This window comes from Chiloscyllium punctatum, chromosome 24, assembly GCF_047496795.1.
Source record: "Chiloscyllium punctatum isolate Juve2018m chromosome 24, sChiPun1.3, whole genome shotgun sequence".
Lineage (NCBI taxonomy): Eukaryota > Metazoa > Chordata > Chondrichthyes > Orectolobiformes > Hemiscylliidae > Chiloscyllium > Chiloscyllium punctatum.
Genome location: NC_092762.1, coordinates 57,053,301 through 57,067,365, shown reverse-complemented (window position 1 = coordinate 57,067,365; position 14,065 = coordinate 57,053,301). Strand labels below are relative to the sequence as shown.

General features: G+C 38.5%; 1 protein-coding gene and 1 pseudogene across 2 annotated transcripts; one reads left to right on the top strand and one right to left on the bottom strand.

Annotated features, from left to right (window-relative positions):
- Positions 1–14,065, bottom strand: part of LOC140494564 (beta-1,3-galactosyl-O-glycosyl-glycoprotein beta-1,6-N-acetylglucosaminyltransferase 3-like) — a 90,780-nt pseudogene that overhangs the window by 58,766 nt on the left and 17,949 nt on the right.
- On the top strand, positions 2,488–9,495 carry mibp (muscle-specific beta 1 integrin binding protein). Of its 2 annotated transcripts, XM_072593883.1 has the most exons (8): positions 2,488–2,627; positions 3,661–3,751; positions 4,496–4,544; positions 4,657–4,834; positions 5,484–5,555; positions 5,675–5,781; positions 6,143–6,228; positions 6,320–9,495. In XM_072593883.1, exons 1-7 carry the CDS (start codon positions 2,602–2,604, stop codon positions 6,226–6,228), a joined length of 609 nt encoding a protein of 202 aa, XP_072449984.1. In that variant the 5' UTR covers positions 2,488–2,601; the 3' UTR covers positions 6,320–9,495. The 2 variants fall into 2 exon arrangements, with proteins under 2 accessions (XP_072449984.1, XP_072449985.1); XM_072593884.1 differs by lacking the exons at positions 2,488–2,627; positions 4,496–4,544 and having other exon boundaries at positions 3,655–3,751.

Genomic DNA, 14,065 nt, shown 5'->3' with positions numbered 1-14,065 from the left:
TAGCCTCTCTGGATGGCTGACCTCATTACAATCACTACAATATGTACATAAAGACCCAGCCTCAACTGCCCTCTATGGGTTGCTGCAACCTGTCCTTGTATAAAGCGATAAGAACAGGATGAACATGTACTTGTATAGCATATTTTAGGACATCAGAACTTTTCAAAATGCTTCATAGCTGATGTAACAAATTCACTTTGTAATGTAGGGAAAAGTAGCAGCCAATCTGCAAACAGAATTATGTTGGAATCTATTGTTAAGGAGGTTAAAGCAAGACACATAGAAAATCTTAAGGCAATTAGGCAAATTCAATATGATTTTGTGAAAGGGAAATTATATTTGACTATTTTACACGTATTATTTTAGGAACTAACAAGTTTTGTAAATAAAGGGGAACAAGGGAAAGTGCTGGACTTGGATTTCCCAAAAAAATTTTTGACAAGGTTGCTATGAAAACTAAATGTTCATAATGTCAATAGCAACATATTAGCATGGATAGAGAACTGGTTGGCTCATGAGAAGCAAAGTGTGTACATACATGATCATTTTTCAGGTTGGAAAGATGTGATGAATAGTGTGCCAAAGCCTCAACTATTTAGAATCCATTCTATATAGTTGACTTGACTGAAGGGTCAGAATTTATGTTTGCTCAATTTGCTGATGATATAAAGTTAGGTAGGAAAGTAAGCTGTAAGGAGGTCATTGAGTCTGCAAAGAAATATAATGACTGGGTAAGAACTTGTCAGATAGAGTGTAATGTGGAAAAATGTGAAGTTATCTGCGTTGTTAAAAGGGAAAGGCAAAACTTTATTTAAATAGAACGGAATTGCAGAACTCAAAGGGGTCAAGATGTGCTGGTCCATGAATCACAAAATGTTAGTACCCAAATACAAGTGATTAGGAAGGCAAATTGAATGTTACTTATTGCATGGGGAATGGAGTACAGAATGAGGATGTTTTGCTGTAGGGGCATAGAATGTTGGGTTAGGCCACATGTTCAGTTTGGAGTTCTTATTCAAGATATGATGTAAATGCATTCAAAGCAGTTCAGAGATGGTTGACTCAACTGATATCTGGCTTGGGGTTATGTATGAGTGTTACCACATGAGAAAAGATTGAACAGACACTAGACTTGAATCCACTGGAGGTTAGAAGATTGAGGCGATTTTGTTGAAACAGACAGGGTCTTGAGATTTAACAGGATGGACGTTGAAAGGAAGTTTGCTGTCTGTGGGTGAAATAAGACCTTAGGGTCATTGGGTTGGGCGGGAGACCCTTATTCTAAATGTTAAAAATCACACAACACCAGGTTATAGTCCAACAGATTTATTTGGAACTACTAGCTTTCAGGGTGCTGCTCCTTCATCAGGTGGCTGTGGAGCAGGACCATAAGATGAGATGAAGAAGAATTTTTCCCACTTCGAGGGGGTGACTGTTTGCAATTCTGCCTGAGATCAGCAGAGGTGGGCTTATGGAATACCTTTAGCACACGGGTAGGTAGATGCATGACTGACAATGTAAGTGAGGTACCTCATGAGGTAACACTCAAACGCTATCAGGCTAAAGAGGAATGTGAAGTTTTACCCACAATCAAATTAGCCATAAATTTATTAAATGGTAGAGCAGAGTACAGAGGCTAAATGATAGGCGCTGTTGTGGTTCCTACCTCTGGGTTTAAGACCAACCTCCTCAGAGGATATCTCTGAACAGGTTGATTTAAAAACAAAATTACGAGAGGCTAAATAGTCTGCACCTACTCCTAATTATTTGCAAGTCCTGGAATTAATGAGATATCGGGGGAGAAAAGCAATGAGATAAAACTGTGTGTACAAGGGGATAAATATTAGCATGAGCACCAGAAGAATTCCTCTGTTTCTTGTCAAATTTTCTGGAGAATATACGTTGCGTCGGCTTAACATTGCAATAGAAATATTGCACCTCTGACAGTGCAGCACTGCAATGGATCGTGAACCTAAATGATGTGCTCCAGTTTCTGGATTCTGGAGACTGAATAAAACCCTTCTCATTTAGACATTGAGGCAAGACCGATATAAACCTTCCGTAAAGCGTGACCAGCTCCTCAGAGACAGAGTTCAGCTATATTCCAAGCAGAACTGAACTTCTCTTTCCGAACTCATGGCATCATTCAGACTCCCTGGCAGCACATTAAACTACAGCAAATGTGAAAATACGATTTAGAACCGACACTTTTGAAAACATATTGAACGCAAGAGAAGGTTTAGCATCAGAGAAATGCATAATAATGTGAAATAACACTATGTAGGTTGATGCCGTTTAAAATTCTCTTTAACTTGCTGTGATCCGGATAGCGGGAGGAGGTTTAGGGGGAGGGGCCCCTGGAATATATCTACCTTCTTACTGATTTAGGAAAGGAAAGATTCCAGACTATAATTGGTTTGAGGAAGGGTTGACTGATGCCAGACAGCTGCAGTGCAAGAGCGCCTGCTCTCTAGCTCAGCGACGTGTCATGACGCGTCTGTGGAGAGTATAAATACAGGGGCAAGTGGCACCTGATTTGTGAATGAAATAGTAGCAGTGAAAGTAACAAATATCCTCTGCTGGAGCGGACTGTGGAACAACATGAAATACATTATAGGTATCGGCGGGTAAGTATTGCAGGTAACAAAGCTTGTAGAATGTTACCAGCGCTGAGGAAGCGGGTTTATTTTCGTTTGCGGTACAAAGGTTTGTGATGAAATTGGAAATCCTGGAGCAAACGTTTGTGTCTGATGTTTGTGATCCAAGAGTTGAACGTTTTAATTGGGGAAAAAATATACTGAGGATTTTGGGGATGCAGTTGAATATTTGCCAAGTGATTTTTTTTTTAAGCCTAAATTTGTAAGTTTTACCGTTTGCTTTGTAATAACAAAGTAGGTTATTGTATAACACTAAAAGTTAGGCAACGTTGTATTGCAGTTCATTTCCTCTGTTGAAATTTGACAAGTTCAGTCCAATTAAGCTTAGCTTTTTTCTTGCTTCTTTCTGGATTTTCCCAAGAAAGGTTTTCTGTCTCTCTCTGTTGCCGTGTCACTAATTTGGTATTCGAAGGGGGACCATGTACGTGTATCCCGAGTGTGTCTTGGTCGAGTTTTGATTCTCCCGCTCAAACTACGATCCTAGTGGCGCCAATTTCCAAATCCCGCCTACTGGCTTGTAACAGTTACTATAAATCTACGGATAAATATTTGATTTTATGAATATATTTATATTTTAATGACATTTATTTTATGCAAAACACTTTAAATGATTGTTTCAAAAAAATCGTAAGCATTTGTCTTGTCATTAAATTGTCTAATGATCAACTCAAAGTTTAAGCAAATGAACTTACCAATGCATTAAATTTCAAGGAACTTTAAAACATAGTCGATTAGCGGAGCCTTCATATAAAACCAAAATTACAATTCCGTTGGGAAGGTTATGGAGCTGCTAACTTGTGATGTTCTAATTTTATTTTTTTCATTTTAAAATGTTGTATTTTAAACATTCAATATACTAGGAGAGAGTGCGAACTCTAATCTGGCGCCTTTTTTTAAAAATTCAGCTCTTAATCCTTTTGCGGAAGTTACTCAACGTACCCTAATCGTGCCGCTTCTGGGGAAGTTCCGCCTGCTGTTAATTTGTCTCTGTTTACACTTTCAGTGTGACCAACGGTGGAAAAACCACTTTGACCAACAAAATTCGCTACAATTTACCCAACTGCTGTGTGGTACATCAGGATGACTTTTACAAGGTGAGTACAATGTTTTGAATTTCTTTTTCAAAGTATCGAAATGTTATTTGCTTTTATTAGTTCTAAGGAGGAATTAATTCATCTTGTACCTAAAATCCTATCTTGTGTACTAAAGAGTAAAATATCTGGGGCGGGATGCTGTTACACACTTGGTTAAAGGTCTTAACCGTCAGGTATGTTGAAATTTTTGACACTAGTAGTGGGAGAATTTAGTTGCAGTTTAATTCTGATTCCACTCGGTAATATTTACCGATATCGAAACAAAGGTACAAGTCATCAACTGTCAGTAATACCCAGCGACTTATCAAAGTACATCTCAAGATTGGTACCTGAAGGCTCAGTAACAAATAGGTTGGAGTATTAAGCTAAGAGGCTAGTGAAGTCACTGGCTTGACTCCTTGGGTGTGCTATATAGCTAGGGAATAATAGGAAGCATACATTGGCTCTGGCGCTCCTGGATTGGGGGGTGGGTATTTGACAAGGTGTGGTCTAGAAATTGTTAACTCCTGTTTGTTATCTGACTTTTGCTGGTGACTGCATAGTAATTGGAAGTAACAGTGTGCTGAAATCCTCAGTCCTAAAGTGACAAATGGCATCTGAGGTACAGGAGAGCTGCTGACTGGAAGCATACACCAGCAAAAATCGAGGCTTTGGGAGAGTAGCCATAAGATTGATTATTTAATTCCCTATCTGTATGTATAAATGGATATTTGCAGCCATGTTTTTATGATCACTATATTTCAGCCACCAGATCAAATAGAAGTCGGGGAAGATGGATTTAAACAATGGGATGGTAAGAATGGTTGTAGGCAGTGACTTTTTTTTAAACTGATCTACGTTGACATTTACTTAACCTTTTGTGTTAGTCCTTGTGATAATCTGCTGGGTTCTTTTTTGACCTTCAGTGATCACAGCCCTCGACATGGAGGCGATGATGAGCACTGTCAACGCCTGGATTGAAAACCCAGTAAAGTTTGCCCGATCGCATGGAGTGAACGTCACTCCTGTCTCCGATGAGCTGAGCGATCCAGAGAAAGAAGTGCACATTTTGATAGTGGAAGGGTTCCTCTTGTATAACTACAGGTGCAGTTTTCTGGAACTCACTATTTCAGTCTGAGCAAGCAAGGTTTATAAAGTACCTTGAAAAACTTTCATGATACCTCCAGGATTTCAGTAAAATGTAATGGAGGCTGTGAACGTTTTTTTGTGTTCACTTGCCCAAATTGTTCACCAGTAGGATTCTGGAATGAAAGCCTATTGGAGAGCATGGTTACCTTCATGAAGTGTCTTGGTGTGTGAAGTATTGGTGGTTACTGGTTTATCACACTCAATAATTTTGATATAGTGTACAACATGTTGGGAAAACATTGCAGTATGTTTTAAGAATTAAAGTATTTTGTTGCCAGTGCCTGAAAGTAAACCCAACTGCAACATTTGGCTTTCTAACAGATGCTAAAAACTGAACTTATTTGGAGCTTGACATTGAAGTTGCAAGTGCATTGCATTGTCTGTCTGTGACCTTGGCTACAAACTTAAATTTCCTTTTGTCACACATATAATTGGCATTTATAACCTCTTTATTATTGCCCAAGTTCTTAATTTCTGGTCTAGCTCATCACAAGCAGGAGTTGATTTGTGATGTTCAGTTATTTGTAATTAATTATTGGGCAACCTTGATTTGAAACTAACCTTGTCAATTTGTTTTTTAACCATCTGGTGTTTTCTCTTCCAGGCCGTTGAATGAAATATTTGATCACAGTTATTTCTTATCCCTTCCATATGAAGAATGCAAAAGGAGAAGGAGGTGAATATTATTATTCTATGGCAGCTCGAGCTGTCAACCAGAAAATCCAGACAGCTGAGTAAGCAAAACAGTTCTGTCTTTTCTTTTTGAGCTTACCACAATGACTTTTCTTTTCCTAGTACAAGGAATTATACAGTTCCTGATCCACCTGGTTTGTTTGATGGACATGTGTGGCCAATGTACTTGAAACACAAGAAAGAGATGGAGGCTAACAATGTTAATGTTGGTAGGTATCTTTATCATGTATCAAAATGAAAATTGATTCAAATGCTTAAATTGCCTCAAATGAGAAGATTAATTTTAGTTGCTGAATTGTAATGTTTTGGCAGTGAGTATCGACAGGTGTTTTATACTTGAGGGGCATTTTCAAAACAAGTCTTTTAGCTGCTTTATTTCCCTTGTTCGGACTGGAATGAATGAGCTGCCAAACTGGCTGTATTGCCTAGAACTCTTGGGCTGTTTGGTAGAGTTCCCAGGGATCCCCACAAAGTTAGATTACTTGCAGTTCTTTACTCCGTGAATATTTTCACTGTAATTTCATGCTGAGTGGAAATAACTCAACTCTATATTGATTTTAAAATTTTCAGTGTATCTGAATGGAATGAAATCAAAGGAGGAAATCTACCAACAAGTGTATGAAGAGATTCAAAACCAAATCCTGAATTGTTCATAGGTAACTGTATAGAACAGCTCATTATTCCTGTATTGTTCTTTTTGTTGGTTTTATTGACTGACTTTTAAGAAACTATGCTCCTCTGTTTTAGGCTCTAGACTGAAGACAGCATTGGGAAAACAAGTTGAAGATGTAAATAGTTGAATGTCTCTGGAAATGTTTGGTCCATAAATGTCAGCATTAAGTTTATATGTTTTGACTTTGCATTAATTTTCTGTACATAACTGGACATAAGTTGAATAATTTAAATGGCAGTTCTTCTGGTGTTTTGAGAACTAAGTATAATTTTTTTTATCAGATGTGTGTACTATGTTAACTTTTTAAACTCAAATGTACATTTTCTATGAATTGTAAAGTTCTAAAGTCTGTTAATTGGGTACTTCATGATACTTTGTATTGTCATAGTACTGTAATCTTCTGCCTCCTATCTATATTAGCTTTCCTATTTCTTTGACTTGCACTATATCTAGAATTTTTAAAAATTCTACATAATTAATATTTCTCCATACTATAACACATTTAGTGATGCCTTGGATAAGGTAGAAAGTGGAAACTTGTTTTAATATAGCTTACATTTATATATGATCTTCATGTACCATGAGCTGCTACAGGACTGAAGCAAGATGTGACCTCTGCCATGACCAAAATGCATTCTGTTCTCAAGTTTTGCTGTTCTTTAAAGCCATTGTACACCTTTTTAATAGATACTTAATTGTCCCATCAAGGGTTGCTTCCCTATTGCTACACCATTAGCCGAGCACCAGGCACCCTCTATTGCCAGCACATTTAAAGCTAATATTGATAGAGGTGGAAAAAAAAATTAAATGGGATCAAGAGTAATAGATAGGATTGAGATTATGCTTTAAATTAAAACTATTGTATCACTACCACTCAAACATATGAAAAGTCCTTTTGGCAGTCAGCATGACTTTGAGGGGGTAGCTTTTATTGAGTTCTTGGAGGATGTGACAAAACACATTGATGAAGATAGAGTGGATAGCCAGAGACTTTCCCAGGGTGGAAATGGCTGTTGGGGTGAGCATAAGGTGGTTGGTGGACAGTTTAGGGAAGATTTCAGGAATAGATTCTTTACTAGCACCACTAGCAGTGCATTCCACGCACCCATCATTCTGTAGAGTCAGATACATTATGAAGATTTTAGCGACTCAGATAGGCACACAGAGGATAGTAAAATGAAGGGTTATGTAGGTTATTTTGATCTTAAGAGTAGGATAAAACATTGAGGGCTGAAGGTTTTGCAGTGTTCTATGTAGTCTTGAACTTGTGAAAGGTGTTATCTTAATGGAATACTAGAAGTAGCAACTTTAGTCATCACCTTCAGTTGTTGCAACTGTACATCTTCCATTGGATTCTAAGATGCTTTGCATCTGCCGAGCTTTCAGTTTCCTGAGCCATGCCATGTGACTACAGTTAAGTATTTGCCAATTCCACTTGGAACTGAATATGTGGACAGGTTGAAGCTATGACAAATCAGAATATGGCAACAGATCACAGCTACAAAGCTAGTTTTTCCACATGGGTTTAATTAAAGCATTAGGTAAAGAATGGCTGTTCCAGTTGCAATGTCAGTAAGGCCCTACAGACGTAATCTGAAGTGCTAAAAGCTCTACATTCCTCAGCTGCTCAGGATTGCTGACTGGCTGCAACTTGTCGGAGCTCAAATCATTTAAGCAATGCAGACCAGCTGTGAGACTCATAATAATGAATGCTGAGAATATCACTGTTAGAATTATTTTTATATATGATTTGTTAATTACAGTTTTGTACTCTATCTGATTCCTCTCAAGGTAGCTGGATGCCGGCTAGAGATCTTTTCCAGCAAATTGATAGGGGTTACACTTCAATTCCAAATTCAGTCGGGCCAATTGATAAGGGGTACAGTAACTGAACCTGACCAATCCTTTCAGACAGGCCATTGCAGCAGGATGTGAGCATAGGGTTAGGATTCTGAAGGGCAAGTGTAAGATACTTGCAGGAGTGTCACTTTACAAAAGGTAATAGCTAGAACAGGAAGAGTTGCTGAGGCTGGATGTTGGGAATTAGATCATGACTGATTCTCTCTCCACACACGCGCATTGAGGCCGGGGGGGGAGGGGGCAATATCATTTCTGCATAGATACTATAAAGCCCTGTATGAACTTTTCATGATTCAATGAGATTTTTCTAACTACAAAACATAAGCCCAAACTCAATCACTCAGGAATATATCCCCCCATCCCAGTAATTTGAGTGGCAAATCATTGTTGTACACTTTTGATAGCAAATATGTTTCTTCTTTGACAGGGAGACCAATAGCCAACACAATCCAGCTGTGGTCTCACTAGCCTTTGAAGCAAAACATTTACTCCTCTACTCAAGGTCTTGCAATAAAGGACATCATGTCGTTTGTCTTCCAGATTGTCCACTGCATCTGAGAGTCAGCTTTTATGAGAGAGAAAAAAAACACACAGGGCCCATTGGACATCAATACTACCTAATATTTCACAATTTAAGAAATACTCAGAATTTCTGTTTTCCTAGTGAACTAGATAATTCCACATTTTTCTACACTAGTGCCACCTACCATTTTTGTGTCTACTCACATAACCCATCTGAATTCACTTGAAATCTCTGCATTCTACTTACCTTGCCACCTAGACTTGTTTCAGCTGCAAACACTAATCACAGTGTTTTTGACTTTATTCCTAGTCAGTTTTCTATCTGTCAACCAGTCCTCAAATAATGCCAGTATGTTATTCCTCTCTTCTACGTGATGTAGGACGATAGCCATACAGACCAAAAAGATCATAAATACCTATGTTCAGAGATTAGTCATCTCAAAAAATAACAAGTAAAATGCATCAGGAGTAAGGAGAGGGAAAATCAGGCCCAATTTGTAATCTGAATTATATTCTGGAAAGTTGACGTCAGTTTTAATGCACCAATATAAAATAGATGATAGTCAATAGGTAACCTGGTTAACATTCTCCAATTTGTATCTACATTTGAATTGGCTTAGTTGCATATAAATTTTGAATTTACTGTGAAAGCTCAAACATCATAGTAGTAGAGGAGGGTGCCTAGTGTCTGAAAACAATATCCCAGTGATGTGTTAGAACATTCAGTAAAAGAGAAGAGAAAAGTACTGGCAAAACAAATATCAATGGGAAACAATGATTCCCATTTTTGAGAATATAAATGTCAACACTGGATCTGGCAATCACATGTGCATCAGACTACATAAAAAAAGTTTATCTTAATATGGAACCCACACGACTAGTTCTTGGAATTGCTTGTTGGATTATAGTGTAAAAGCTTTGACACACCTGACTTTAGAGTGCTTCATACTAGCTAGAAAAGCAATCAACATTGTGTCACTTTGTTAATCACTAAATCTCATTTCTGATATCAGGACAAATGCAGTCAATGTTAAAAGCTCACGGGAAATTAGACTTGTGTGTACTTGTGTACAATGCTTGTGATGAACAGGCTGCAAAATGGATATAGTACAATCTCAGTTATCCAAACACCAATTATCTGAATTTAGGATCTCAAGGTGCCATCGCTTGGGTAAACTTATGCGAACATTTGATTACCTGGACAAAATACTCCCCATCTGTATCATTCAGATATTTGAGGTTGTCCTGTATTTGCAATAAGTGCCTCATGCTAGAGCTCTCAAGACAATGACAGGTGAGGCAGGCACATTAGTAAGGTATTGCATTTCTGCCAATATTTCCCCCTTTTATACAAAAGAAAAATCCAAAACGAATTGTACACACTGTCAAAAAACAATCTGTTTGGGAGAGCAGCTGAGCACAGGAACTAGTGAAGAGTTTAATGTTTTACCCTCAGCTTTCTGTGGGTTATTTGTTCTCATATGAGATAGTAACAGGAATGCTTCAATTAATTCCCATCAATGTTGTGGGGATTATCAGTAACCTTAACTGGATCAATTGCATTTGTTTTTATTTTTGTATTCACTTGTGGGACATGGGCATCCCTGGCTGGGCCAGCATTTATTGCCTGTCGCTAGTTGCCCTTGAGAAGGTGGGGGTAGTTTGCTGCAACCTTGAACGACTGTAGGTAGACTCACAATGCCATTAGAGAGGGAATTCTCATATCTTGAGACAGTGACAATGAGAGAATGGTGATATATGTCCAGGATGGCTTGGAAGGAACTTGCAGATGGTGATGTTCCCATCTATCTTCTGACCTTATCATTCAAGATGGAAGCAATCATGGCTTTGGAAGGTGCTGTCTAAGGATTATCTGCAGTGCATCTTGTAGATAGTACACACTGCTGATATTGAGGTTTGGTGGTGGAGGAAGTGGATACTTGTGGATGTGGTGCCAATCAAGCAGAGTACTTTGTCCTGAATGATGTCAAACTTCTTGAGTGTTGTTGAATCTGCAACCATCCAGGCAAGCGAGAAGCATTCCATCATACTCCTGACTTGTGCCTTGTAGTTGGTGATAGAGGAGTCAGGAGATAAGTTACTCGCTGTAGTATTCCTAGCCTCTGATCTGCTGTTGTAGCAATTGTATTTATATGTTAAGTTTCTGGTCAATAGTAATCCCAGGATGTTGATAGTGAATGATTCAGTGATAGTAATGCCATTGAATGTCAAGCAGTGTTGGTTAGATTGTCTCTAATTGGAGATGGTCACCGCCTGGCATTTGGGTGGTGCAAATATTACTTTAGCAAATTACAAAGTGACAGATGTTAAATGCATTTCAGGCCAGTATGAATCACTCCAAAGTCACATATATCAGCATTAAACTGTGGTTACAAAAGCAGGTGAGAGACTGAGCATTGATCAGTGATTAATTCACCTCTCTATTTCCAAAGCCTGACAACAACATGTAAGGCACAAAGCGTGAAAGAGATTTCAATAGCTTGTAGGAATGGCTCAACATTATTCAGGACAAAGCAGCCTACTTGATTGGTGCCCCATCCATCAGATTAAATATTCACTCCCTCAACACCGGCACACCATAACTGTAATGTTTTACATCTTATACAATGCACTGCAAAATTTCATCAAGCCTTGTTTGACAATACCTTCCAAACTTGCCACTGATATTTCTAGAAGAACAAGAAGAGCAGACTCTTGGGAACAGCACTACCTCAGGTTTCCCTCTATGTCACAGATCATTCTGGCTTGGAAATATTTCCCTGTTCCTCTGTCATTACTGGACAAAATTCCTTCACCTCCCTCCGTAACAGCACTGTTCGTGTACCAGTAGCACCAAAATTGAAGCATTTCAATAAAGAGACACAACACCATCTTGGCAAGAGCAACTATGATGGCTAATAAGTGCCAGTGATGCTATTGAACGGATTTTTAAAAATCTTCAGTGCTCAGGAAGGAAAGCTCAATGGTAGCATATTCCTGAATACTATCCAGTAACTCTGTGGGGAAGTAAAGGTTAGGCTCAAGTGTAGAGCTCTCCACATGCTGATAATGAAACAAGGCTCACAGATGAAGAATTGCTGTTAGTTTGAGGTACTGTTGAACTTTTTCCCAGAACAGTCACTTATAGGAGTGGGGAGAGAGAGAAAGAAAAGGGAATGGATGATGTTGGAATTAGAATTTTAAACCAAGTTTATCACTAATCCTGTCATCGTGTTAAACTGTTATGGCTGAAGTTCAAGCCTCTTGTTTTATCAGTGAACCTTATGATGGCAGATGTATGTTCAGGATTGTATTACACCAATGGCATGTAGAGGCTTCATGTCAGCTTCTAAAGAGAGTTTAGATTTAGATGTGCGATGCAGAACATGGTCGAATCTCTTTTACAAAGTCTATATCAATATGCTTTAAAAAATCTGTGAACTCACTGACCACTGATTGTAGTAGGAGGGATCAGAGTGTTGAATAGTCACACAGGAGTGCTGGCCCAATTGGCAAAGGTTGCATGTGACAGCCATTCAGATCAGAACTTCTCAAAATTAGTACTTGATCCATCTGACCAAGTGGAACACATTGGAAAGAAATGTCATCTCTCTTCAAATATCTTTTGTATTCTCTTTGACAATATTTCTTATAAGTCAAACTATATCTTTGTAGAGATTGGTCTGAGTGTATATACTTTTGATAGTATATACTTGTTACTCACTAGAAACAGTTTCTCACTATATTCTTAGTTAAAAATCACACAACACCAGCTTATAGTCTAACAGGTTTACTTGGAAGTACAAGCTTTTGGAGCGCTGCTCCTTCGTCAAGTAGCTAATGGGGCAGGAATATAGAACATAGAATTTATAGTAAAAGATTAAATGTCATACAACTGATGTATTGAACAAACCTAATTTGCAGATTTAGGGTTAAAATGTGTTGCAGATTTCAATTCATTAATATATAAATCCGAGAACTTCTTTAAAATCACATTCCTGAGGTAACTTAAGGTTTTATGAAAAAAGGTGACATCTCAGCTCGGACAATGTATTAAAGATGTAAGGTTAAAGTCTCTAAACTAACCTTGAGTCAGACTGCTTCTATTTCCAAAGTAGGAGTTTATAAAATGTCACATGCCTATAGTTTGTGTGCTTTTGGAACAAAAGGACAGGCACTTCAGTATCTCACTGTACTGCAACCCCACAAATAACCTCATGATGCTGCACTTCTCTAGCTTCCACCCTAAACATATTAAAACAGCCATCCCGTACAGACAAGCTCTACACATACAGAGGATCTGTTCAGATGAGGAGGAATGTGATGGACACCTGAAGATGCTGAAGGATGCCCTCATAAGAACAGGATACAATGCTCAACTCATCAATCACCAATTCCAAAGTGCCACCAGTGAGAAACCACAATGACCTGCTCAGAGGTCAGACATGGGATATGCCCTTATCCAGTATTTCCCAGGATCTGAGAAACAATGCCATGTTCTTCACAGCCTGCAACACATCATTGATGAGGATAAGTACCTCAGCAAGACTTTCCCTCCGCCTCCATCTCTCACCTTTAAACCTTAAACTGACCATTGTTCACAGCGAACTGCCCAGCCTTCAGGACAACATCAACCACAACACCATACATCTTGTCATGGCAACCACTGCAAGATGTGACAGACTGTCAACATGGATACCACCATTACATATAGGGATACCAGCCACCACGTGCATGGCAAATACTCATGTAGCTCAGCCACACAGACAGACACAGTCTCTCTCTCTCCCCCAACACACATACACACACACACACACACACACACACAAGTCTATGGGGTGAATTTGCATTTGCAGATACATTCTACTTTTTCCAAAAAACACACAATCTGTAAGCAGTCAGTCCATGTGACATTTTATAAATTCCTACTTTAGAAAGTCTGACCTAAGTTGAAATAAAGACTCTAACTTCACATCTTTAATGCATTGTCTGAGTTGAGATGTCATCTTGTTTTAATAAATTCTTAAATTATCTCAAGAACGTGATAATGAATTGAAACCTGCAACCCATTCTAAGTGATTAAGACCTAACAGCAATCTAGCTTTGTTCAGTACATCGTGTCAGTTGTATGACACTTGATCTTTTACTACAAATTCTATGTCCTATGATTCTAACCCACTAGCTACCTGACAAAAGAGCAAAGCTCTGAAAGTTTATGTTGTATGATTTTTAACTTTGTCCACTCCAGTCCAACATCGGTGCCTCCACATCATAACTATATTCTTACACACTGTACCTTTCAAAATTAACTCTTTATGCAAACTGTTTTATGGCACTTTGGCCCCAAGAAGGACTAAAGTGTTCTTGCCAGTATTCATCCTTCAAACAACATCCACATTCTACAATGACACAATGAAAGGTAGGAAAATAAGTTGTGA